This window comes from Balaenoptera physalus, assembly GCF_965194825.1.
Source record: "Balaenoptera physalus genome assembly, chromosome: 11".
Lineage (NCBI taxonomy): Eukaryota > Metazoa > Chordata > Mammalia > Artiodactyla > Balaenopteridae > Balaenoptera > Balaenoptera physalus.
Window position 1 is genome coordinate 66,454,850 of NC_138896.1, and position 26,356 is coordinate 66,481,205.

Below are 26,356 nucleotides of genomic sequence, written 5' to 3' on the forward strand. Positions count from 1 at the left end.
CACGGTCCTTAAGCATGAAACTTAAATGGAGCTGGGAAAACAATAATGATTTACTTATGGAAGACCAGAAGAGTATCATTAAAGACATGACCAGGAGCCCAGAGGAAAGTCTGCTACCTTAGGGACAATGGAGTTGAGAACATGAGGGAGCTCATGGGGAATGAGATAAAGCGTTCAGGCTATGAGGGGATGACTTCCCAGGAGAAGCAAGATCCTGAAAGAAATGCATGATTTGGACAGGTGAAGACTTGGCCATTTCAGATGAGGGGAGCAGCACAAAGAGAGGCAGAGAGAGAGGAAGCAGCACTGCATGTGGAGAAGACGGGAGACCTTGGCATGGCTGGGGCAGGGCTCGCATGTTGGGGAGGCGGAGGGGAGAGGACTGAAGTGGGGCAGTGGGGCTTAACCAGGGATGGCCCTGTAACTTGGGCAGGTTTCTTCCTAGTATGCAGTTTCTGATGCTGAATGAAACTTGCGCTCCATTTGAAAGATTTCCCGCACACCTTACACTTGTAAGGTTTCTCCCCAGTGTGAACTCGCTGGTGCTGAACCAGGGTGATTTTCTGATTGAAGGCCTTCCCACACTCCTGGCATTCAAAAGGTTTCTCCCCAGTGTGGATTCTCTGATGTATTATAAAGCGTGAGCTACAGCTGAAAGTTTTCCAACATTCATGACACTTATAGAGTTTTTCCCCAGTGTGGAACCTCTGGTGCTGGAGAAATACTGAACTCCGGCGGAAAGCCTTGCCGCACTCTTTACATTCGTAAGGTTTCTCCCCAGTGTGGATTCTCTGATGCTGAATCAGGACTGAATTTGAGCTGAAGCTTTTCCCACACTCCTTACATTCGTATGGCTTCTCCCCAGTGTGGATTCGCTCATGGACGACACAGTCATAGCTACACCGAAAGGCCTTCCCACATTCCTTACATTTAAAGGGTTTCTCCCCAGTGTGGATTCGATGATGCTGGATAAGTTTTGAGTTGTAGCTGAAGGTTTTCCCACAGTCCCTACATTCATAGGGTTTCTCTCCCCCATGGAGTTTCTGATGCTGAAGGAGGTGGGAGTTTTGACTGAAGCCTTGTCCACATTCCTCGCACGGGTACGGTTTCTCCCCAGTGTGGATTTTCTGGTGCCGTGACAGTTTTGAGTTATATCTGAAGGCCTTCCCACATTCTTTGCATTTGTAGGGCTTCTCATCCGTGTGAATTCTCTGATGCTGGTGAAGGTCTGAATGTTGGTTGAAATATCTGCCACACTCACATTTATAAAATACCTGTTCTCTAGGGAGGCCCTGCTTTGCAATGAGATGTGTGTGGACACCACATCTTCCTTCCAGTTGTCTGGCTATCTCTTCTCTTTCAACAGTGGAAGATGTATGATCCTGGACTGGCAAATCTGTGAAATCGCCATTCTTTGAGTTTGTTTTCTTCCCCATGTCATACAGCTTCAGCTTCTCTAAGCTGTTCTCAAAGTGAGGGTGCTGGGGAACATCCACCAGCCGTACCTCCATTATCGGTCTGTGTGACTCTGGTCCTTTAGAAATGCTCAGCTCTGGAGTTTGCCCTCCATTCTCAGTCTTGGTTTTACCACCTAGCATGATAAAAAGAAAACATAATATAACTGAATCACATTGCTGTACACCTGAAACTAACACAACATTGTTAATCAACTATACTCCAATATAAAGTAAAAATTAAAATAAATAAATAAATACACACACACTCACACACACACACAGAAAGTGAAGGGACGGAAAAAGATATTCCATGCAAATGTAAACAAAAAGAAAGCTGGAGTAGCAATACTCATACCAGCTGGAGTAGCAATACTCATACCAGACAGAATAGAGTTTAAAACAAAGACTGTAACAAAAAAACAAAGAAGGGCATTACATAAAGATAAAGGTATCAAAGAAAAACAAGAGGAAAAGAAAAAAGAAAACATAACAGTCACTTATTTATGCTAGAAGGAGAAAGGGATTAAGCAGTACTAGCTTGCCCGGGACATATGTACTTTTTGGAGGGAGACATAGCCTCCTGATGGTGCCCTGAAGGAACAGTTAAAAATATTGGAGGTGGAGAAGGAAAGCAATGCCATTAAGACAACAAAACTAGTGCAGACAGCAGAAACTGTTAATGGAGACGAATGGAAGAAGAAAAATGGGAATGGGGTGGAGAAATTGCTGGAATGGAAAGGAATTAAGAAAAGTAGAGGGAGGGAATTCCCTGGTGGTTCAGTAGTTAGGACTCAGCGCTTTCACTGCTGTGGGCCTGGGTTCAATCCCTAGTTGGGGAACTAAGATCCTGCAAGCCGCACAGAGCAGCCAAAAAAAAAAGGGAAAGCAGAAGGAGCTGAGGTAGAGGAAGGAGATCTCTGAACTACAGCAAAGAGAGCTGGGTAAGCAGCTCTCATGCCACACAGCGTCCAGAGGGCTGGGAGATGCTGTCCGCAACAGTGGATCTCAAGGCCCTGTCAAGGCAAGAAACTGTCCAAATGCTTTAGAGTATTCTGTAATCTTTAAAGAGATGTGCTCTATAGCAAGTCTGACTGGGGAAAAAATGGTTTGTAACACTGCCAGTTGTGAGGGGTTCATAAAAGGACCGCAATTTCAAAACCTATGTGCTGTCCCCTGGGAGAGAGACTTACCCACGAAAGGAAAAAAGACATGGCTAGTCAAGACCCTTCTAGGACTGGAGATGGCAACTGGCGGGCAAGGGGGACCCACACTCTCACTGGTGGCACTACAACAGGGAAGCTGTTTTTGCCTTTTCAGGCACCAAAGATATGACAAGTGAAACTTCTAGCTTAGTGTTTCTTGAGTTATTTTGACCATGACTCACTCAGTACACACATCCCTCCACACAAAAATGTATACACTCGTACAAAACTGAAACAGAAACAAAAGTTTCGCAGAATGATACCCTTAATAAGAGTGATGAACATATGACAGATTTTATACAAGTTTGGTCTATTTTATTTAAGCCTAGCACAGTCTAGTCTAATTTTTAAATGCTGAGCACAACTCAGTGAGGAGTTGCAACCCAGAATTTTAAAAACACAGTTCAAGATTCTCAAGAACAGTGGTCCTCAAAGTGTGGTTCCAGGACCATCATTATCTGGGAGCTTGTTAGAAATTCAGATTCTCAGGCCCTACCCCAATCTGCCAAATCAGACTCTCTGGAGGTGGTGTCCAGCAGTCTGTGTTTTAACAAGCCCTGCAAGTGATTCTGATGCACACTAGGGTTTGAAACCCACTGATCTAGAAACTAAAAGAGGCAGTTGGAGGCTGTTTTTTAATGGTTTTAGGCTGCACTGTCTGATTAGGTGGTCACTAGCCACATGTGGCTATCAAAATTTAAATTAATTAAAATGGAATGAAATTAAAAATTCAGTTCCTCAGCTGCATTAGCCATATTTCAGGTGCTTATGTGGCTAATGGCTACCATATTGGAGAGTGCAGATATGTAACACTTCCATCCGGTAGAAAGCTTTACTGGACAATGCTGGTTTAAAGCTGTTGGCAGGCTAACTAAACAATGTGTAGCTGTGGCAAAGGGAGACACTGACAACTGCAGGTGGGTCCCTGGGAAAGGGTTTCATCAAGGTGACCTGAAGTGCTGGAGTCAACCTAAAGGTACCGATGAAAACAGAGTGTGGGTGAATAATAAAGGGGCATTTGGTTTACAGAGGTTCTGAATAGCATTAGCGATTGAGAGAGTATAAGAACAGGGCCAATTGAATGAGAAAGGCTATACACCAAATCTCTGGATGGTTCTTTACACTTATTTCAATTCAATATCTTTCAAAAAAGGAAACCACTCATTCCCAATCATGCTTTCTGCAAACCAACCAATACTTCACATTAATAGAATGAAAGAAGAGAATCGTATGATCATCTCCATAGATACAGAAAAAGCATTTCGCAAAATTCAACATCCATACACGATAAAAACTCTTAACAAATTAGGCATAGAAGGAACGTATCTCAACATAATAAATGCCATAAATGACATGCCCACAGCTAACATCATACTCAAGGGTGAAACGCTGAAAGCTTTTCCTCTAAGATCAGGAACAAGACAAGGGTGCCCACTCTCACCACTCCTATTCAATACAATACTGGAAATCCTAGCTAGAGAAAACAGGCAAGAAAAAGAAATAAAAGGTACCAGAAATGGAAAGGAAGAAATAAAATTGTCTCTATTTGCAGATAACATGATTTTCTATATAGAAAATTCTAAAGACTCAACAAAAAACTGTTAGATCTAATCAATGAATTCAGTAAAGCTGTAGGATATAAAATTAACATACAAAAATCTGAATAATTTCTATACACTAACAATGAGTTTTATGAAAAATAAAGAAATTGATCCCATTTATAACAGCATCAAAAACAATAAAATACTTAGGAACAAATTTAACCAAGGAGGTGAAAGATATCTACTCGGAAAACTACAAGATATTGAGGGAAAAAAAAAATCAAAGAAGACACTAATAAATGGAAAGATATCCCGTGTTCATGAATTGGAAGAACTAATATTGTTAAAATGTCAATACAACCAAAAGTCATCTAGAGACTCAATGCAATCCCTATCAAGATGCCAACAGTATTTTTTACAGAAGTAGAAAAAACACTCCCCAAAATAAACAGGCTTTCTTCCAAAAGCTAATTTATAACTTAGTGTTCAGGAATTCATAAACATTCCGTTCTCCTGTACAGTTTCACACACACCCATATAAAATATTCTTACAGAAACAAGTTCTTACTATATTCTGTTTATATTCTTAAGTTGACCAACAGAAACCTATTTTCACTACAAAAGGTTTGAAATCCTTTAGTTTTACAAAGAAAAATGACAGAAAATGAAATGTTTGGACTCGTCTTTTCCAGTTTGGGTCTGAAGCTCCAGCAAGGGAACCTTTTTCATGTTAAATCATTAAAAGACCGAAGGAGGCAAAGCTGAAGAGGAACATGGTAGGTTCTCCTGCTTACCTGTGCAGACACCTCTCACCTCTCTCCTGATGGGTGTCCAGGGATCCAGGCCCCCTGGTGCTTCCCCTCGCTCCAGCTGGAATATCAGATCTGGTTTGGGCAACGGAAATGCTGCTGAAGGAGAAAGAAAAGGAACAGGAAGCTGAGGAGAGTCTACTCTGACCCCTCTCAGCCCACCCTCTGCTTTGCCAGGTGGAAAAAGAAGTGATGTCCTAGGAGATGAAGTGAGGCCAGTATGGAGAGACTCCGGGGTGTAAGGAGGGCTCAAATTGTTTTGCTCAGGAGGAAGTTTATTCTGGCTCTGAGAACAAAGAAAGTTCCCACTGTCATTGGAAGTGTGTATGGGGGGGCCCCAGGAGACTCTCACACAGAGGAGACGGGGCCAGAGTCTCCTCCAGGGAATTGAAAGAGTGAAGGAACAAACATGGAACCTTCTCAGTGCTCTGTGCCCAGAGCAAAGCCCCTCCCAGGAGAGTTCCCACAGGGAAAGAGGGGAAGTCTTTTTTTGGCCACACCTTGCAGCTTGTGGGAATCTTAGTTCCCCAACCAGGGGCTGAACCCGAGCCCTCGGCAGTAAAAGCGTAGAGTCCTAACCACTGGACCGCCAGGGAATTCCCGAGAAGTCTCGTTTAAAACCAAAGTGGCGACTTCCCTGGTGGTCCAGTAGCTAAGACTCCATGCTCCCAATGCAGGGGGCCCGGGTTCGGTCCTTGCTCAGGGAACTAGATCCCACATGCTGCAACTAAGAGTTCACATGCCACAACTAAAGATTTCACATGCAACTAAAGATCACGCATGCTGCAACTAAAGATCCTGCATGCCACAACTGAAGATCTCGCATGCCGCAACTAAGACCTGGCACAGCCCAATAAATAATAATTTAAAAAAAAAAAAAAAAAAACCAAAGTAAACCCAGATCTTTCTCCAGCAGCTACTCCTAGAGCTGGGGATTGGGGCGCTCAGCTCATGGAGCATCAATCCTGGTAGTATTAGAGATCCCAGATCCATTAAGGAGGAAGCCAGGAGCCCACAATGGCAAAAGCTGAGTTTTAGGAAGGAAGGAGGACTCACCCACGGAAGCCACATTTGCATAATTCTCCAGCATCACCTCCCTGTACAGGGTCCTCTGCACAGGCTCCAGGCTGGCCCACTGGTTCTGGGTGAAGTACACGGCCACGTCCTCAAAGCTCACTGATTCCTGAAACAACAGGTTCCTGCTCAAGCCCTGGATGGGGCAGAGGGAGCGGCCTGAACTCCAGGGAAGGGAGGAATCTCCTGGAGTCCATGGCTCTGAGCCCCAGGGAGGGTGTGTACTGGAAAGAAGAGCCACACAGCACCCCAGTCAGGCACAGCCCTCAGCCAGCATCCCCATTTTCAACGTGCTTGCCTCTGGGGCCCCACTACTGTCATCCCAAGCACACAGTGCAGCACCTACTGTTGTCTGCCTGGTGATCACAGCAACCCTGGGTCTGGTTCCATGGGCTGGGTCCATCTTTCTGGCATGTTTTCTAAAATGACCACAGCAGGTATCTTTTGCCCAGCCTCCACCCATCCTGGAGCCCCCATCAGGGCCTCCCGCTCAGCTCCTCTCTGGATGGCCCCCTCCATATCTTTTAGTATAGACAGAGGGGCGATTCTTCCTCTTCCCAACATCTTGCCTTATCAGGAAGCTGTTTGTCCCATGAAGGCAATGTCACCTCCTCCTTTCCTAACACATCTGACTCCAGGGACAGAAAGGCAGTCTCCATTCTTCAACATGGACCTGTCCCTGATCACCTAAGCTCTGTCCGACCTGCCAACACTGTCCTCTTCACCAGGTGTGTCTCTTCCTGCCTCCCACTGGGGCTGTTTCCACCTTCCCAAGGGAGAAGGAAAGTCACAGCTTGTTTAGGCCATTGTGCCTTGTCCCGTGCCAGTTACTCTCACATCAATTAGCTCAATCCTTAGAACACATCTGTGAAGTAAGAATTATTATTCCCATTTCTAGATGATGGGGATCAGTGATAGTAAGCACTTTCAAATAGACAAAAGTGAGTCCTCTTTATCTGAGTATTTATTACAAGGTTGAATAAGGAAGCAAACATTTCAAAATGAACTGACCACTTACATAAATTAGTCCTACTATAATATCTCTCCCTGAATCACACTGTCCCCTATCCCAGTCTGTCACGTCAACAACCGTCTCTTTGTGCTTAGTCCCTTATGGGTGGAGGAAATAACCGAAGAAGTATCGGAGGGTTGTAGCCATCATTGTAAAGACTGGTTCAGACAAGAACCATCGCTGGATGCTAAATCTAGGCGGAAATTTTGATGAGGAGCAGGACATGTGCATGCTCTTAAATGTTTCCCAACAGATTTATCAGTTGCAAGGGGAAAATAATAGCCATACAGTGAAGAAGTCAGATAACACCTTGACCAGGAAATCTAAACATGGCTAGTGTGACTGATGAACTGGATTTCTAATTTTAATTCATTTTAATTTAAATAGGCACCTGTAGCTAGTGGCTCCCTCACTGAACAGTGGAGAGAACAGACACTTTGCTGATCCTGAATGTTAATATTCTGTCTTTACTTCCTTGAGAGTCAACAGCTGAGACCATGGTCCTGACCTTCTTCCTTCACATTATGGCTTCCACCCTCCTCTCCTCTCTAATTATCGATGCGTCCTTCGTTCTTTGTTCTCTGCAACATTCAGCTTCTCAACATCCAGCTCCATCTCTCATCACTCTGCTTTGGTCCTTTGCTAGTACTTCCTTCTTCTCCGTTATTAAATCAACAGCGTTGTAGATTCCTCTATGTGGGAAGCAGATAAGAGCAGCACAGCATAATGGCTAACAGCACAGACTTTAGAGCTGTGGTTCTCAACGGGGGGCGGGGCGGGGGGAGATACTGTGCCCAACAGGGAATATGTGGCAATGCCTGGAGATGGTTTTAGTTGTCACAACTGTCGGGTGGTGGCGATGCTACTGGCACCTAGTGGGTAGAGGCCAGGGACAGATGTTACTGTGGGGGACACAGGAGGGTCCCCCACAGCAAAGGGTTACCTGGCCCAAAATGTCAACAGTGGTGAGGTTGACAAACCCTGCTCTAGAGCCAGACTCCCTAGGTTCAAATCCCATCCCTATAGCCATTAGCTGTATGAACTTGGATGAGACACTTAACTTTTTGTGCCTCAGTTTCTTCATTTGGAAAACTGGGACAACAGCAGTACCTAGCTTATGGGGCTCTTGTAAGGATGGAATGAATTAATATGTGTAAAGCAAACATCACCTGGCACATGATGTTATATAAATCTCAGCACTTATTATAACCACAGATGAGATTAGGGGAACTTCCTAAAAGATTCCAAATAACAAATGTTTCTCATAGAGACTGGAGCAAAGGCTGACAGTTATATCTATCTATATATCTATCTATCTATCTCACTTCTGAGAGGTCCTAAAAGAGAGCAACTCAGCTGAGAGGTTTGAGTTTTTAGCATCTCTTCTAGCTGGAATGCACATGACAGCTGGAAATCAAGCGGCCACCTTGGATCATGAAGTAACCTTGGGCATGAGAGCCAGTGCTAGGCCAGTGGAGCAAAAAGACGGAAAGAACGTGGAGGACTTCCCTGGTGGCACAGTGGTTAAGAATCCACCTGCCAATGCAGGGGACACAGGTTCGAGCCCTGGTCTGGGAAGATCCCACCTGCCGCGGAGCAACTAAGCCCGTGTGCCACAACTACTGAGCCAGCGCTCTAGAGCCCGCGAGCCACAACTACTGAGCTTACGTGCCACAACTACTGAAGCCCGTGTGCCTAGAGCCCATGCTCCGCAACAAGAAAAGCCAGCGCAATGAGAATCCCGCGCACCGCAACAAAGAGTAGTCCCCGCTCGCTGCAACTAGAGAAAGCCCGCACGCAGTAACGAAGACCCAACACAGCCAAAAATAATTAAATAATTAATTTTAAAACGAAAGTAATTTATTAAAAAAAGAAAGGACCTTGATGTGTGATGACAGTGGAGCTGCCACACCAGCCCTAGGCTGCCTCTCCCAGACTTCTTTGCTGTGAGAGAGAAGCTTCTATCTTGTTTAAGCCACTGTCACTTGGGGTTCTCTTAGTGGAACATAATCCCCCATGACTACTATAGTCCAGGCAAAGCACTTGGAGAGAACAGACTGTCCCAAAAGATGTTTAAACATTTCCTGACACAGAACTAATGTTGGCTTAAGTGCTGAAACAGAAGTGGATGGTCCAGTGTCCAGAAAAATGAACCAAATATACATTGCTCTTAAGTTTCTGGGATGGACCCTTCTCATTATATGATACATCCATTACGTGATATACCCAGCTTTCTCATTACATGATGTAGGACTCTTGAGAAAAATTTACTGAAATTATCCTGTACCACTAAGAAAACTCTGGAGGGAAAACTTCCTCCAATGCTGCATGAATTTGTGCCAACAATGGATATAGCCTCTTACACAGGTTAAGCTGCAGTCTTTGCAATGGGCTAGAGGCACTGGCTTCAGCTCCAAACTCAGCATTCCTCCAACAATTCACCTCCTTCATCAATCCACACCCTCCAATGCTCCCAGTTTGGGCTGCATTGTACCCTGACTCCGTGGTCTGCAGCGTAAACTCCTCCTGTGGGCGTGCCTGTTTAATCTTAGGAGGCAGCCTTCCTCTGTGTATTGTCACGCAGACTAGCACTCCTCAAATTTTAACTTGCCCATTAATTCCCCAGATATTGTACAAATGTAGCTTCTGATTCAGGAGATCTGAGATTCTGCCTTTCTAATGAGCCCCCTAGTGAGACCAAAGCTGCTCATCGGTGCACCGTACTTGCAGTTTGCATGGACGTAGATTCTCAGTTTCTAGGAGAATTTCTTGGCTGGTGCTCCCCTCTTTCCCAACCTGATCCTCCCAAGTTTATCCTACTCTCCCTCATCAACTCCCCTAACACACTCCTTTGCCATACTCTTTGATGGATGCAAAGCTAAGCACAGGACTGTTCAAGGCAGGCTACGGGTCCTGTAAAGCCCTTTCATATCTGTTTTGAATATGGAAAGCTGGAAGAAAGCTCAGCTCACCTGGGACCATGTCTGGAGCATGGCTGATGACCCCTGGCTTCACGCGGTGCCCTCTCTGTTTGGAAAAGCAAGAACCTGCAGAGCTAAGAGGAGAAAGAACCACAATGAGACTGACCCTGTCTTGTTTCCCACACTTGCCACCTCTTCCTCCCTCAGTCTCCTTGCCACTATCCTTGGAAACATACTCTTAGGACACTGTGGATGGCCTCACTGCACCCTCGCTAGGGATTCATTGTGCGCTGCAACTGCTCCTTTGTACACTCTACAAATTTGCCTGGTGAGGATGGAAATTCCTAGAAAGAATCTCTTAAGTCAAGGACTGCAGTGTATTCATGGCTTTTAAGAAAATCCCTGACCCACTGTGAATGCGTTACTAAGTAGTCTGCACTGAATGCTTCTACTGATCATGAATGGCAAAGACTCTAAACAAGCTTCTGAAGAGAAAGTAGGGTAAAGGGGGGTCCATGGACCTCTGCACCGGCTGCAGAAAAAAATGCAAGGGGTGTTCTGAGCCCGGGAGGAAAAGGTAAGACGCTCAACGTCCCAGTGGGCGATGGGGACCGGAGACCACATCCACATCTTAACACTCCACCCTGGGAAGCAGGCGACCCCAAACGTCACCTGACCCCACCCTGAGTACCGCGAATCAGAGGAGATCCAGCCGACTCTTCGAGGCAGGAAGGTCTATGGCGCCTCTCCGGCAGAGGGCTGAGACCAGGCTCGTGGCGCCCCGAGGGCCCCTCTGCGGCGAGTGCCAGGCCCTGACGCCCGAGCTCTGGGATGGGGAGGGCTGGGCTACTGGGGAGCAGGGTCGCGGAATCCCCAGCCGCTCCCTGAGTGCCGGCAGCCCAGCCGAACAGAGCCAAAGCGGAAGCGCTCCAGGCCGGCGCCCTGGGCGCCTCTCTAGGAAGCCGGGAGGCTGGCCCTTCTCCATGGTTCCCCCAAGCCAGACCCCAGACTACTGATCCCTCAGTGGCTCTTCCCTATGGCTGCTCACCCCAAGTTGACAATCACTTCCTCAAGGACAGTTACCACGTTGTACTTCTTGTGATGCTTCGAGTTCTGGCGCTAAGGTTTGCTAGCAGCAACTTAACCTAATGAATGTAAAGCCCCATTCTCCCGCTTAGTGGCTGATGGCCTGGACTGTGACCTAAAATCATGAAGTCTGGGGTCTGACTATCCAGGTTCAAATCCTGTCTCCACCATTTATTCATTGTATGGCCTTGTGCGAATTACTAACCTTTTCCTCAGTTTTTCAGTTGAGAATGGTAATAGTTTCAAACTCATAAATTCCATGGATTAACTGACTCAGTCAATTCATGCAAAGCACTTATAACAACTTCTGGTTCTAAACTGTCACATAGATACAGGCTGTAATACTGTGATTTAAATACATATTTGGGGAATTCCCTGGTGGTCCAGTGGTTAAGACTCCCCGCTTCCACTGCAGGGGGCGCAGGTTCATCCCTGGTTGGGGAATCAAGATACCGCATGCCACATGGCCAAAAAATTAAAAAATTAAACAAATTAAAAAAAAAAAATACACATTTGGTCTTCACTTCTTCGTGACACAAGAAGTTTCTAAAATCCTTTGAGTCTCCGGAGTAGTGAGACTGCCTTTGTGTCCTCTGATACGTCGGTAGCTGGGGGCTCCTAACTTCGAGGTGACAGTTGGGGGGGCCTGGTCACCAGAGGAATCCACCAGGGGATTGGGACCACGTGGCCCCACTGCCTGGAGCAGAGAGGGGCTGGAGATCCAGCTAATCACCAATGGCCAATGATTTAACAAATGTGCCTACCTAATGAACCTCAATAAAAACTCTCAAGGGATGGGGGGCTCAAGAGAGCTTCCAGGATGAATACACGAAAGTGCTGGCAGGGTGCTAAGCTAGTGAGGGCACAGCAGCTGTATGCCCCTTCCCCCCACACCTTGACCCATGCACTTCCACTTGGCTGTTCCCTGGTTTTATCTTTTGTGACAAACTGGTAACGAAGTATTTCTCAGTTCTGCAATGAGCCTTAGCTCTAATAAACCGTTAAACCTAAGGAGGGAGTCATGGGAACTCCAATTCTCAGCTGCACAGTGAGAAGTACAGGATGCCTGGGACTTGCAATTGATGTCTGAAGTCGGGGCAGACCCCTTAACCTGAGGCTCACCTGGGTAGTTAAGGGTCAGAATTGAACTGAAGTGTGGAGAGTTAGAGAAATGGTGTGGGGGAAAAAACAAAACAAAAAACCCCATACATTCGCTATCAGATGGCTGAGTAAAAACTCATAAGCGCACAATAAAAATACTTTGACAAGCATTCAAAAGTTTATTACTCATGAACGCTACCTGGAATACTATAGAATGCAGTTCATGAAACTAAAAAAAAAAAAAAAAAAAAAAAAATCCAAGAAGAAAAGGTGGGACAGAAGCACCAGTGGTAAACCAAGACACTAGTAGAAGACATCACTTATTTACATTAATATGAAGACTACCAAATGGCATCACCACTGCCACTTTGTTTTGGACTCTTGTCAAGGTAAGGAATACTGCCGAGCTTGACACCACCTGACCTTCCCACTCTTGTTCCGTTTCATTCAGTTCAACAGCCACGATCTGAATCTCAGGTATCATTCCATTTAAAAACACCCTATGGCTTCCTATACCCCACCTGCCCAACACAGATCCAACAACTGGCTTCCGGGTCCAGTGGCCTCTGGCCAGTCCTCTATATTCCTAAGGTTCATACCACCCTTCCCCTTACATCATCTTTCTTTTGGGTGGAAGCTGAAGATTCCCCTTTAGACAACCCCCTCAGCCAAGGACAGGTAACCCAAAACTGCCTGTATTTCCTCTATCACAGAAACTATTACACTGTATCACCTGCCTATTAATACCACCAAGCAAAAATGAGCTGTCCTCCTTGTCCTAGTGAGGCTCAGAAGCCAGCTTTTGATTAGAAATAATTGGGAACCAGAAACTTTAAGGAACCAATGTATAATGTACTAAACTCCAGCATCAAAAGCAGCTGGGATTTTACTTATTTATGGGAAATATATTTGTACAAGGGAAAAAAATTAACCCAGTGGTCTAATTATCATGATTTCCCATGAGAACATTACTTATGACTTTGTGTGATGACTTTGAATCTGGGCAGAGTGGGACTAAGGAACTGATTCTCCAATGACGACGTTAACAACCCTACCATCAATCTGCCTCATAATCCCGGCCCCAGTAACAGACTTTAATCCATATATTAGATTTGCCAACATGTCAAAAAGAACCTTTATTCTGTTTATAACAGCCTCTTATGCTCTCATGCTTTCTTGCCAGATGCCTTTGGAGCAGGTGCTTTCTGGGCTGGAGCTTTCTGACCCTTCTGAGCTTTTGGAGGAGGTGCTGCCTTCTGGCCTGCAGCTTTCTGGGCAGGAACCTTCTGGGCTGGAGCCTTCTTACCCGTAGCAGTCATCTTTTTTGCTGGAACCTTTGCAGCAGCTGCCGTAGCTGCCCCCTTAGCAGCAAGTGCTTTCTTGGGAGAAGCCTTCAGGAGAGCTGCCTTTTGAAGTTTCTTAACTTCAAGCTTGATTAGTCTGTTCCTCTGAAAAATTTCAAGAGAAATGTTTATCATATATGCATACAAAACACATATCTATCTTATATGTATGGAATATGTATGTATAGAAGACAACCCTTATGACGTCTAAGACTCCTATGAAGTCAACTTTGGTCTATAAGCTTAGGCAAGCAGAATTAACCAGACAAACAAGTTTAGGGTTGGAATACAACAATCCTGAATTAATTAAAAACTTACCATTTTCCTTGCCTTCATGACTTTATAACGATCAAAATCTGTCATCTTGGCTTTCTGTTAAAAAAAAAAAAAAAAAAATCCCTGTCATACCACCTTGCAATCCTCCCCAGGAAAGGTCCAAATTCAAATGACTCTAAATCATTACCTTTTCTCTGGCTTCAATTTTCTTGGCCCACCTTGTGGCTGCCCACTTTGCATTGATATCTGCCTTCTCCCAGGCTTCTCGGACATACTTCTGGCGGGCACTAGACAGAGCCAAGACCATAGATTAAGAAATCATCTTTGCGACATTCCTGGTGGCCCAGTGGCTAAGACTCCGTGCTCCCAATGCAGGGGACCCAGGTTCGATTCTTGCTCAGGGAACTAGATCCCACACGCATGCCGCAGCTAACACCCGGTGCAGCCAAAAAATAAAATAAATAAACAAACAGATATCATCTTTGAAGCCACAGAGATCCAAGGACAGCTTTTCGTCCTCTGAAAAGGCACAATTTATACCCCTCAAATTAAAAAAGCATAAGGAAAATGCCAAAAGAACCCTTCTCATTTTTTCTACTTCCAGCTCTAGTTGTCTCCATAGAAAACACACCACCTGACACAATGTATCAGTATCTTTTACTTGTTTGAACAGTGTTCACTAAGCCAGAATGTCTTATAATCTCAAACACACAATTTTAATAAAAATATGCAAACCATTCCACTTTCTGGGTTTAAAAATCACCTGATCATGTATATAATATCACTCAAATAGTGGATGTGTAAAAAGCATTTTCCTTTTCATAAACAACGATGTAAAGTTAATCCTTATGCCTTATGCTTTTTTGTACAATAACACTTATAAAGATGTGTTCAATGGAATTATAATCATTTTGAAATTCCTTTCAAATATCAAAACCCAGTATGCTTAGAAAATAAACTAGTAATATGTCACAGCACATGTTCCATTGCAAACAACTGTCACTGCACAGCAACACACCATAGTGTTTCACTTCTATAACCTACATCACATCAAGAATCACAGAATGACTGCCTTAATCCCTTATAAATAACTGGGAATAGAACCTCTTTGTGGCTGTCATAAGGAGATGATGTATATTAAATACTTAATAGCTAACACATACAAAAAGCTCAACTAATGATAGAGTTGCAAGAGACAATTGCTATTTTTGTTCTGAAGCTAAAATGGACTAACATATGTTGGGGGAACCACACATATAGAGAGGCTTTTGTTGTGTAAAACGTGAAAGAAAGGGGGACAAGAGAAAAAGGATGGGAAATCTGGATAAAGGGCAAGCCAGAGAACTACAGGACCGCAGGGCATTTTAGAAGTAAATAATGCCTGTCCACTTCTACGATGTAAATCCCTCTCCTAAATTGCTCTCACTTTCACACTGCTTACTATGTTCTCAAGAGAAAAACAACAAAATAGCAAAAACATTTTTAAATTAAACTAAGCAAACTTTTGCTAGCATTAACAAAACTAGGGGAGGGGTGACGGTTGGTGGATAGTTACCTGTGTGGGAATTTGAGGATGAAGTCAGTGAGCTGCATGCATTTGAAAGGCATAGCCTGTCTCCTTACTTGAGTGCAAGGTCCATCCACCAAAGCCTAGAAGACGTAAAACCAAGGAACTCAGTGTAAAAATGTAACAGCATTCAAAATGCAGATATTCTATATATTAGTCCTTTCAGAATCATCAAATTCTTATATTTAAATGCTTTTTTTTAAAGGTTAAGAAGACTTAGCAACAGTAGCACAACATAAAACCCAACTACATATAAAGTCTTTAACCCTTGCATTCCCAACAAATAATTTTATGATTATTCACAGCCTTTAGTCAATCCCTTAGTTGTGGTGCTCAAACAGTGACAATAGCAAATAACGGCTTTCTATGTGCCTGGCTTTGTTCTAAACTTTAGCTTTAAACATAATAACTGATTTAAACCTCACCTATGTTTTAGCCCATAATTAGTTAAAAACTCTGCCTAGCTGAAGGAGCGGAAGTATTACTCAAACCCAGTAGTATGCGCCAATTCAAGTCTGTACTCCTAACCCCTATCTGCGCTGGCTGTTTCCTAAAATAAAGCTACCACCCGTGGTAATCCTATCCTAAGACGGCTGTTGGGACAATTACCATTATCATCTACACTGCATACCATCCACTGCCATGTGAAGCTGTGACGCTTTTCCTTTGCACTTACCCTGTTCTGATCAATAACATCTACAATCGCGACCAGCCTCCCGGCGTGAGGCCCAAAGGAGACGTAGGCCACCCGGCCAACCTCCACGAAGCGCCTGAACACCTAAAATTGAGAGGTGGGGGAGAATAACTGATTAAATATACTCCCTAGTTTGCAAGGCTTTGCAGCTTAAAGGTAGTGTGGCTAAAAACAGGGAAAAAGAATGTTGAGGGTAACACGCCCAGGTGCCATGGAGCAACCTAGGTGGACGAAATCCGCAGAGGCGGCGGCGGCGGCAAAAGCCAAGTTCCCGCTGGCCTCCAGGCCTATGGGGCCTGCACGGCCGGATCACCAGCCCCATCCCGGCTTGGCCCCGGTGGCCACCCCAGCGGTCCGGGGCAGGCGGCCGAAGCGCGCACGCGTGGCCCAGGCAGCGCCGGGCCTACCGGGCCCCACACGCGCTCGTCAGGCGCGCATCCGGAAAGCTCCCAACTCCATGTCCTGCCCACCCGAGGACCCTCACCGCGCGCTACCTAAGACCCACTGGGCGCCATTCCGCGCCTCCACTCCCCAACCCAAGCAGAGATGGAACGGCATGGCGGGCAGACCCGGAGCCCACGCCTGAGACACTCACCATATTGGCGGCGTTCGGCGAAAAGGAAGAAAACCACCCCCAACCGTGCGCATGTGTAGAAGGCCACCCCGCCCCTGCGATGAACGAGACGCCGACGTGGGCACCGATTGGTTGGGACGTTCGCCCGTACGCGCACGCATGCTCACTGGGAAAACAAGCCGGAGGCTGCCGGAGCGTGCCGAAGCCGCGCTCCATTTCCCTGACTGGAATCGCGGGATTGGCTTAGTTAATACCGCGGGTAATTTGTAGGAAGGTTGTCTCTTAGGGCTTGAGGGTGAAGGCGCAAAAGCTGTGCTTTCCATTGTGACTCTGTCCTCATTCCTTTCGACTTTCTATTTTAACGTTCTTCCATCTTTCCTTACGCTACTCAGTACGTTCTCTCCCGATTTTTGTCCAAATGTTACCGATGGCTTAATACTAGATTTTTTCTTTCCGTAAGTGACTCCAGTAATTTTATTAACCTTTCATCTTAAAATATTTCAGACTTTACAGAAAAGTTACAAAACTGGTACAAATAATTCCCATGAACGTTTCACTTAGATTCCCCAAGTGGTAACATTTTACCGTTGCTTTATCTTTTAATCTTTTTTTTTTTTTTTGAACCATTTGAGAGGAAATTGCAGACATGATGTTCCTTTATCTCTACACACTTAAATGTGATATTTCCTAAAAACAATGACATTATTCTACATAATCAGTTCAGTGGTCGAACTCATGAAATTAATAATAACATTCTTTTTTTTTTTTTTTTTTTTTTTTTTTTGGCCACAGCACAGCTTGAGGGATCTTATTCCATGACCAGTGATCTAACCCGGCCCGGGAGTGAAATCCCAGAATCCTCACCAGCCAGGGAATTCCTACATAGTCTATTATTTAATCTGCACTCCTTATTCAAATATTATCAGTTGTTCCATTTATGTCATTTCCAGCAAATGAAAAAAAATCTTCCTGGTCTATGATCTCATGAAGGGTTACAATTTGTATTTAGTTATCACGTCTAGTCTTTTAAAATCTCTAGCAAACCTTTTCTTGTCTTTCACAGTACTGACATTTAAAAATACAGGCTAGTTGTTTTGTAGACGGTCTCTCAATGTGGATTTGTTGTAGTTTTCATCATGATTAGATTCAGATTATGCAGTTTTTGGTAGAAATGCCGTGTCCTTGATGCATCACATCAGAACACCTGCAGGATATATCTTTGTCCCAATATGGCAATGTTAACTTTCATCCTTAAGGTGTTGATCATTGTGCTGACAATTCCCAAATGTATTTCAGTCCTTTCCTCTAAGCTCTCTGCCAGTGTATATTCCCAGGACTGTTCTAGCAGCCTTCTAAGTGACCTGCCTTCTCCATTGCTCCCTTTACTCTGTTCTCTGCTCACCAGTCAGAGGGATCTTTTTAAAAAATAAATCAGATCACATCACTTTCTTTTTAAAGTACTTCAGGGAATTCCCTGGTGGTCCAGTGGTTAGGGCTCCACGCTTCCACTGCAGGGGGCGCAGGTTTGATCCCTGGTGGGGAACTAAGATCCTGCAAGCCGCGGTGCACAGCCAAAACAAAGAGAAAATGAAAAGACAACCCACAGAATAGGAGAAAATATTTGCACATCAAATATCTGATAAGGGACTTGTGTCCAGAATATGTAAAAATAAATAAATACATAAATACATAAAATAAAATACTTTAGTGGCTTTCTACAGTATTTAGAATAAAATCTAAACTCCTTATTCTGGCCTACAAGGCCCTGCATCATGTGTTCCTATATCCAAACACATCTTATGCCATCCCTCCTTCACCATTGTGCTTCAGCCACACTGATCTTGACCAGGCCACCAAGAACTGTCTTGTGCTGTGACTTTTGTACATGGTGTCTCCCTGCCAGGAATGCCCTTCCCTCTTCATACTCATTGAATAGCAGTAGCAACTTATGTCTTGTATTTTTTTCTAGATACCTCTTCTGAGACTTAACCTGACTACCACATAAAAAAATTGCAGTTGTTCTACTTCTCCCTTTTCTAGCTCAGCTTTTTGTTTTCCTTAGAGCTATTATCATAATGGCAATTGTTCGACTGATTTTTCCGTTCACTTAGGTTGTAGTTTTGTGCCAATTGACATAAGTTCCATGAAAGCAGAAACTTGAAATCTTTTCTTGGTACAGTACCTGAATAGGGAGGGGCTCAGTAATTGGGTAGTCTTTAGGCCTTGGTATCCTGCTTTATAATTTATAAAGCAGAAGGCGTGAATAAAAATATTCATAGCAGCACTTTCTTGGTAACAGCCCCAAACTAGAAACTACCCAAAAGCCATAAACAAGAGAATGGATAAATTGTGGAAGTTTGCAGTGATGGAGTCAACAGCAACTACATGGGAACAGCATGGATGAATTTATACCCAACACTGGGCAAAATAAACCAGACAGAGTATATACTCTGTGATTTCATTTATAGAAAATTCAAAACAGGCAAACTAATCTATAATATTAGAAGTAGTCACTTTTACCCCTGGTGCAGTCAGCAATGGCTGGAGGGGGAAGGGGGGTTTCTGAGCTGCTGGAGAGTTTCTCTATCTGGGTGTTGGTTACACTAGTGTGTTCAGCTTGTGAACTTTCAAATCTCTACCTTTATGATTTGTGCATTTCTTTCCCCCAAATGTGTTTCCTGGCTCTACAACCAGAGAATCTTGATTTGCAGGTCTGCGGAGGGGCAAGAATCTGCATTTAATAAACAAGCTCCACAAGTGGTTCACTGAACACACTTTGGGAAAGACTGGGATTCTCCAGTTACAGAATTATTTTTCTAGAGTTCACTAAATGGTTATGTCACACTGGTTTAAAGTCCTCCAAAAGTCCATTTTTATCACTTAATCTACAGGATAAAGTCCAAACTCCTTAGCCATTCAAGGCCCTCCATAATCTCACCCTAACCCCTTCCTAGCTGCTTCTCTCGCCATTCTGCGCCCCTCACCCCTAATCCCTCTATAGCTACGTTTCGTGGCTTTTCATGCAGTCAGCGCCCCTCTTCCTAGAATGTGCTCCCCATCTTTCTCCCTGAAAAATGACAGTGTATCCTTGAAGAAGCATCTTTTTTTTTTTAAAGGAAACTAGAATTTTCTTTTCTTTTTTATTTTATTTTTGGCTGCATTAGGTCTTTGTTGCTGCACACAGGCTATCTCTAGTTGTGGTGAGTGGGGATACTCTTCGTTGCGGTGCACGGGCTTCTCATTGGGTGACTTCTCTTTGTTGTGGAGCACAGGCTCTAGGCGCGCGGGCTTTAGTAGTTGTGGTACACGGGTTCAGTAGTTATGGCTCTCGGGCTCTAGAGCACAGGCTCAGCAGTTGTGGTTCATGGGCTTAGTTGCTCCGCAGCATGTGGGATTTTCCTGGACCAGGGCTCGAACTCATGTCCCCTGCACTGGCAGGCCGATTCTTAACCACTGCGCCACCCGGGAAGCCCATCCTTGAAGAAGCATCTTCTAAAAAAAAAAAAAAAAGGCTTCCAGTGCAGGGCACACGGGTTCGAGCGTTGGTCCGGGAAGATCCCACATGCCGCGGAGCAACTAAGCCCGTGTGCTACAACTGAGCCTGCGCTCTAGAGCCGGTGAGCCACAACTACTGAAGCCCACGGCCCTAGAGCCCGTGCTCCACAATAAGAGAAGCCACCGCGATGAGAAGCCCGCGCACCGCAACGAAGAGTAGCCCCCCGCTCGTCGCAACTAGAGAAAGCCCGCACACAGCAACAAGGACCCAACGTAGATAAAAATAAAAATAAATAAATTAAAAAATATATATTTATTTATTTGGCTGCACCAGGTCTTAGTTGCGGCACGCGGGATCTTCGTTGCTGCATGCAGGATCTTTAGTTGCAGCATGCTCTTAGTTGCAGCACGTGGGATCTAGATTCCTGACCAGAGGTGGAACCCAGGCCCCCTGCATTGGGATGGCGGAGTTTTAGCCACTGGACCACCAGGGAAGTCCCTGAAGAAGCATCTTAAGACACCTTTCAAAGCAGCCCCAGGCGGTTTTCAGAGTTTCTCAAAGCTCCATTATAATGGCAAGATAATTCTCCAAGCAAGCCTTCTCTACCTCGCTACATCGCCGGCGTCCAGTAATAAGCAAGAGCATCTTAAGCATCTATACGGTTCAAACACAAAGGAACCAGATAAAGCACACGCCCAGGTCTGGTTGGCCGGCTACGCCCCTTCCAGGACACCCAACCGGCTCGTCCAATCACCGGGAGGAAGGGCAAGTCGGGGACGACGCCAGGATCCAAGATGGCGTCCTGGCCCCATCCGTTATTTCGCGGGGCCTCTCCCTGCGGAGCCACGCCCCTGCCGTACGCCATCCCTACGCGTCCAATCACTGAGAGGAAAGGCGGGTCAAGGTTCGTGCCTGCTACAAACATGGCGACCGCAGAACGCTCTAGAGCTTAGATCTTTCGTCAGCTGTTGGCGTGAGCTGTGTTGGAAATTATGTTCCCCTGAAACCGCGCGCCGCAGCGCCTGTCTGTGGCAAGAAGTGGATGTGAAGGGCAGGGCGGACGTCCTGCTTCGGGTTTCAGCGTCGAGGCTCCGAGCAGAGGGGTAGCGCTGATGTCGGCTCCAGGCCGGGCGATGCGGGGGAGGGCAGCAGCTCGCCCCCTTCCCCGCTGTTTCCAGAATCCCTACGGGTGTCAGCGTGGCCAGAGCTGTCCACCTGTACACGCTGGACCCCAGTATACCTGTCAGCTTCAGCTGAGTAGATGTATCTGGGTTTTTTTTTTTTTTTTCCCCGTCAGTCATGAGGGATGGAGGCTTCAGTTTAGCAGACAAACTGTCTGGGGCCCAAAAGAGAAAAAAATCTAAGCCTGTTCAAGAAGTGAAGCAAAAGCTACGCAGAACCCTGACATCCTTGTTCCTGTAACCTTTCTGAGTTATGAACCAATCCCTGTTATGATGGAACTGGCATGGCCGTCATATGTATGCCTACCTGGCATGATATATTTAGGAATGAAAAATGCACGTTACATCTGTGAAGTGAAGAAACTGCACAACCTAAAAGTTGAGAATTATTTTTTATTTGGTGGCTTTTCTGAGGACCTAAGCCAGGAAGACAGCCTCTCAGATCGCTTTGGGGGACTGCTCCAAAGAGGCAAGGGAGGAGCCAGGATATATACGAGTTTTGCAACAAAAACCAGGTAGTGGAACATCAAAAGATTACTGTTAATAAGAAAACCAAAAACAACTATACCCCAATTGAAAAAAAAAAAAAAAAAAAAGAAAACCAGACATCTCAAGTTAATGAATTTAGGGCTTTTCTGTGTATGGGAAGTTGCAAGAGTCTGGGCTCATTGAAATTATTCCTTTGATATGCACCTTAGCTATCTAGGACCAATATACTGTTCTTTTTTCCATCCTGAATCCCCTCAGAGTGCACAGTTGGGGTGGCTTTAGTGGTTGATGGGTTGATGGCCGCAATAGCCTTTGTTTACTGATATGTCAGGCAACATTTTTCATTCACACATCTATTTTCAAAATTTTCATCTTAGGAGCCTGGAAGCTGAACGTAACAGGGTCCAAGCCCAATCAACCTAAGACCACTAAGAAGAGAGGGGGTTATAGGATTGTGGGGAGATGTGAAGTTTAGATGAAATTTAAATGAAACACTGCTTTTATAGACTCAGAGGAAAGCAGGACTTTCTAAAGTGGTCAACATCAGCCCTAGACAGCAGAATGAACCCATGGTCCTGTTTCTTTGAAAATGTTGTCCAGAAACCCCTTTTCTGAAGGTTTGCTCCTGGGTTGTAAATTGAAACTGTTTCATTCTTACTGCTAAAATGTAAAACATCAAAGTTTCTGAGAATCTTTGATTTTAGAGAACAAAGTTTCTCAATGAGTAAGAAATCAGTAGTCACTCAAAGAAGAGGGTTATTATGACCTTTCATAGATGTAGCATTCATTGGCAGAAATATTGTTTCCTGTTAACTTTACAGTTGTCTTTATTTGTATCTGTTTTTCCTGCCCAGTGACTAGCCATGCAGGTTTTACTTTCTCAGAGCTAACTTTTTTAAAAAATATTTATTTATTTATTTATTTTGGCTGTGCCGGCTATTAGTTGCATCACGCAGACTTAGTTGCGGCATGCGGGATATAGTTGCCCCACTAGGGGTTGAACCCAGGCCCCCTGCGTTGGGAGCACAGAGTCTTACCCACTGGGCCACCAGGGAAGTCCCCAGAGCTAATTTTTACTTAACAAGTGTTGACGATATAGCAGGAAGGTACCCTGAGGGTTTCATCAATGGGGAAATTTTAGATCTTTTCTGTTGCAAAGCAGGAGGTAAACTCACAAACCACAGGTGGTGACATAAACTTGGATGAGCAAGATGTCCATCATGAGGAGGACACTGGCCTATTAAATCACAGGAACCTGAATTAGATCAAATGAAGCTTACTTAGCAAGCCAGTGGTTGCTCACTTCCAACTTCCAGTTCCCAAAGAGGCTGATGGACCCTGAAATGGGTCGGGACTCTTGGGATGCAGTGCCCAGTTTCTTTCAGTAGTGCAAGTTTGTCTAATACTCCAAATGCCTGGATGGGGTGTTTTGTGGTTTGTCTTTTCTGTTTAACAACCAAGGAGTTAGTGTTGGTGTCTGTGCCAATACAGATTGGTCCAGTGTCAAGAAAATATTTGGGGAAATATGGTGATAGAACAAGGGGATTAGCAGATGCAAACTATTATACATAGAATGGATAAGCAACAAGGTCCTATTGTATAGCACAGGGAACTATCACTTTGCTGTACAGCAGAAGTTAACACAACACTGTAAATCAACTATACTTCAATAAAATAAATTTTAAAAAATACTTGGGAAACATATCAGATCTAAGGAACAAGGTGAGGCCACAGCAAAGTTGGTGGCTTTTGTTGCCTTTGAATATTAGAAGCTGTTGACAAACAGTTGTCATGCTCTAAAATAGATCATTAAACTCCTCATTTTCTGTGGAACACAGAATATTCTGTTGCATAGAAGGCTCACTAACACCAAGGTTATATATGCATTCTCACATTATATTACAGAACTGGACCCAGTTTTGAAAGAGAAAATTAGCTACGTACCACATGGTGCTCGAAATAGCTGAACAAATGCAGAATGAACTGATAAGCTAACAGGCCTCCAAACCCAGAACAAGTTCCCGGAGCCGGTAAAAGCAGCCGAATTCTTGAGTGTGATCATAGATGGGAACACTGGTATCTCTTCCAAAGAAAATCTCTCCCTCTTTGTGTGCCGTTTTCACCAGAGTGAAGAAGGTAAGTGGAGTTTTATTTAATATCTGATTGATTTTGTAGAGGCTGTTGACATCACTGAGAATCTCCCGACAGAATGCTTGTTGCAGAGAATAGCAGTTTGCGGTTTACCAAAGGAATTACTGCGGGATTTCTGTGATCAGGGGGTGATCCCATGAATGGCTAGCTGGAAGGATTTGTTCTTGGCTTCTAAGATGCAGGAGCTGGACTCAGCTATTATTTGGTCCTGTGCAGTGGAGCCAGTCACCAAACTTCTAGACACTGTGGGCAAAGTCATGGTACACTAACGGCATTCTCAGAGCACTTCACAGCTCAGCTGGGTTTGCTGCAGGCATTCCTGAATGAATGGGGTGAACACTGGGAGGAGGAAGAGGCGTGGGATATTGTGATTTATAAGGAAAATATATATTTGGTCATCCAGATGGCCAGAACCCTTGGAATTTCCTAAATGTTCAGAGTGATAAAGGTGTCTCTTGTTGTGTTAATGAGGTGACTTTTAGAAGTAGGATGGGGGTGGGTTGCCAGGAGAACCAACTCTGTGATTAGAGGGTTGGAACTTTCAGTCCCAGCCCCTGATTTTCAGGAAGAGGGGAGAGGAGCCTGAGATTGACTCAGTTGCCATTGGCCAGTGATTTAGTCAATTGTAGGTATGTAATGAAGCCTCTATAAAAACCCAGAAGGACAGCTTTTGGTCCCATTTTTGGAGAGCTTCCACCTGGAGAGCGACAGTGCTTCCTCATTCTCACATGAGGGCCCCATGCTCTAAGAGGACAGAAGTGCCTTTGTTCGGTACCTCGCCGTATGTCTTTTCGTCTGGCTGTTAATTTGTATCCTTTAGTATCCTTTTATAATAAATCAGTAATCTGGTGAGTACATGGGTTTTCCTGAGTTCTGTGAGTCGTTCTAGCAGATCAGTTGGACCCGAGGAGGATGTCCTGGGAACCTCTGATTTGTAGCCGGTTGGTCAGAAGCACAGATAACAACCTGGGCTTGCGACTGGCGTCTGAAGTGAAGGGTGGTCTTGTGAGACTGAGCCCTTTACCTGGGTAGCTAGTGTCAGAACTGAGTTGATTTCTCAGACACCCTGCTGGTGTCTAAGAATTTCTTGTTGGTGTGGGGAAGCCTCCACACACACACATGTTGTAATTGATTCTGGGAACCCTTTTCAAGGAGGAACAGAGTAGTATCAGAGAAAATACCAGGTGGACGGCATCTCAGTGTCTGTGTCTTTTCAAGGCTAAGTGTACAATCATCCTCAAAGTTTTTCAGGAAATAGTCACGCACAAGGGTGCTGAAAGACCTTTTTTCAATTCCATCACCAAGTTTGACTTCCTAGTGATGATGGTGTGTTGAATAAACCCTTTCACGTACCAACTCCTTGCCTCAGGACATGCAGCAGGCTGATACTGACCTCATTCACTTGTTTAATGAAGCCACCTTGTAATCCAGAGGTTCCTGAAAATGAAGGACAGTGAGACCCAGGCTTGATGTCCTTGTACAATGAAGTAAAGCATGGAAATAGAAGAATCTCCTCCTACTCTGCCCATGTTGTGTGGCCAAAAATTTCCCCACAATGTCTTCACAGCCATGGGCCTCCAGGAGAGCCCCAGAAAGGCCTTGTTCGTTCCCCTTTTGAACCATGTCATTTTTGAAGTGCAGGAACAGCAAAGTTCTTGCTGTGATTAATTGCTTAGTCCCTCATTCCAAGCAATCTGTGTTTGCTGGAGAATGGTGAGGCCGAGGTGTCACTGTATGAGGCTTTCAAGGGAGATATACTCCCTACATGGCCAGGTGTAGAGCACAGCTGCAGAGGTAGATGGCTGGGTAGATGGATGTTCCCAGGCAAGAACAGCCAAATAATAACAGCCTTGCTGCACTGTAGCACTTGAACCTCATCTCCTACCCCAGCATTAATGCAGCCCTCTCCATTCTGGCCACTACTTTGGCCACTATACCTGTCCATGTCCTGCCTGGAGGGTGGAGGGTATCAGAATCTGCAAGAAGCACTCTGGAAGGAAGCAAGAGCTTGCCTGGGCTGCCCCTGACATGTATTCCTCAGTACAGCTGCTATGCATGAGGTCTTGGATGACTTTGACCCATATTCACACTGACCGTGGTTGGAATGTTTTCTGAGTTGCTGAGCATATGGGTACTTGGAACTTGCCCCAGGGCAAATGTGTCTGCTGAACATGTTTTTGGGATTTGCTGTCTGTTTTATAAGATTGTTTTAGGGAATTCCCTGGTGGTCCAGTGGTTAGGACTCCATGCTTTCACTGCTGTGGCCAGGGTTCAATCCCTATTCGGGGAACTAAGATCCCACAAGCTGCGCAGTGCGGTCAAAAAAATAAAGTTTTAAAAAGGCTTTCCAGTAAATGGAGTTTGTACTTGTACTAGGGGAAG

At 44.9% G+C, this 26,356-nt stretch overlaps 2 protein-coding genes and 1 long non-coding RNA gene across 10 annotated transcripts in view; 1 reads left to right on the plus strand and 2 right to left on the minus strand.

The window, feature by feature from the left end:
• Positions 1-32: 32 nt before the first annotated feature.
• Positions 33-13,055, minus strand: ZNF619 (zinc finger protein 619). 2 transcript variants are annotated; one of them, XM_082412901.1, is made up of 5 exons: positions 10,708-13,055; positions 10,068-10,150; positions 6,066-6,192; positions 4,995-5,105; positions 33-1,591 (listed from the first exon to the last, which is right to left on the minus strand). In XM_082412901.1, exons 2-5 carry the CDS (start codon positions 10,086-10,088, stop codon positions 258-260), a joined length of 1,593 nt encoding a protein of 530 aa, XP_082269027.1. In that variant the 5' UTR covers positions 10,089-10,150; positions 10,708-13,055; the 3' UTR covers positions 33-257. The 2 variants fall into 2 exon arrangements, with proteins under 2 accessions (XP_082269027.1, XP_082269026.1); XM_082412900.1 differs by having other exon boundaries at positions 4,995-5,108.
• Positions 13,056-13,309: 254 nt separating this feature from the next.
• RPL14 (ribosomal protein L14) lies at positions 13,310-16,888 on the minus strand. The gene is made up of 6 exons (XM_082412991.1): positions 16,679-16,888; positions 16,066-16,167; positions 15,378-15,472; positions 14,010-14,109; positions 13,865-13,918; positions 13,310-13,651 (listed from the first exon to the last, which is right to left on the minus strand). The coding sequence occupies exons 1-6, from the start codon at positions 16,871-16,873 to the stop codon at positions 13,370-13,372; spliced, it is 828 nt and encodes a 275-aa protein (XP_082269117.1). The 5' UTR covers positions 16,874-16,888; the 3' UTR covers positions 13,310-13,369.
• An 82-nt stretch (positions 16,889-16,970) lies between these two features.
• The window catches only part of LOC309637797, a 555,044-nt gene continuing 545,658 nt past the window's right edge, over positions 16,971-26,356 (plus strand). For 6 of the 7 annotated variants that reach the window (XR_014250806.1, XR_014250807.1, XR_014250808.1 and 3 more), the window contains exon 1: positions 16,971-23,959. This is a non-coding gene — a long non-coding RNA (uncharacterized lncRNA). The remainder of the gene's footprint in view (positions 23,960-26,356) is intronic. The other variant, XR_014250812.1, reaches the window with a different exon arrangement.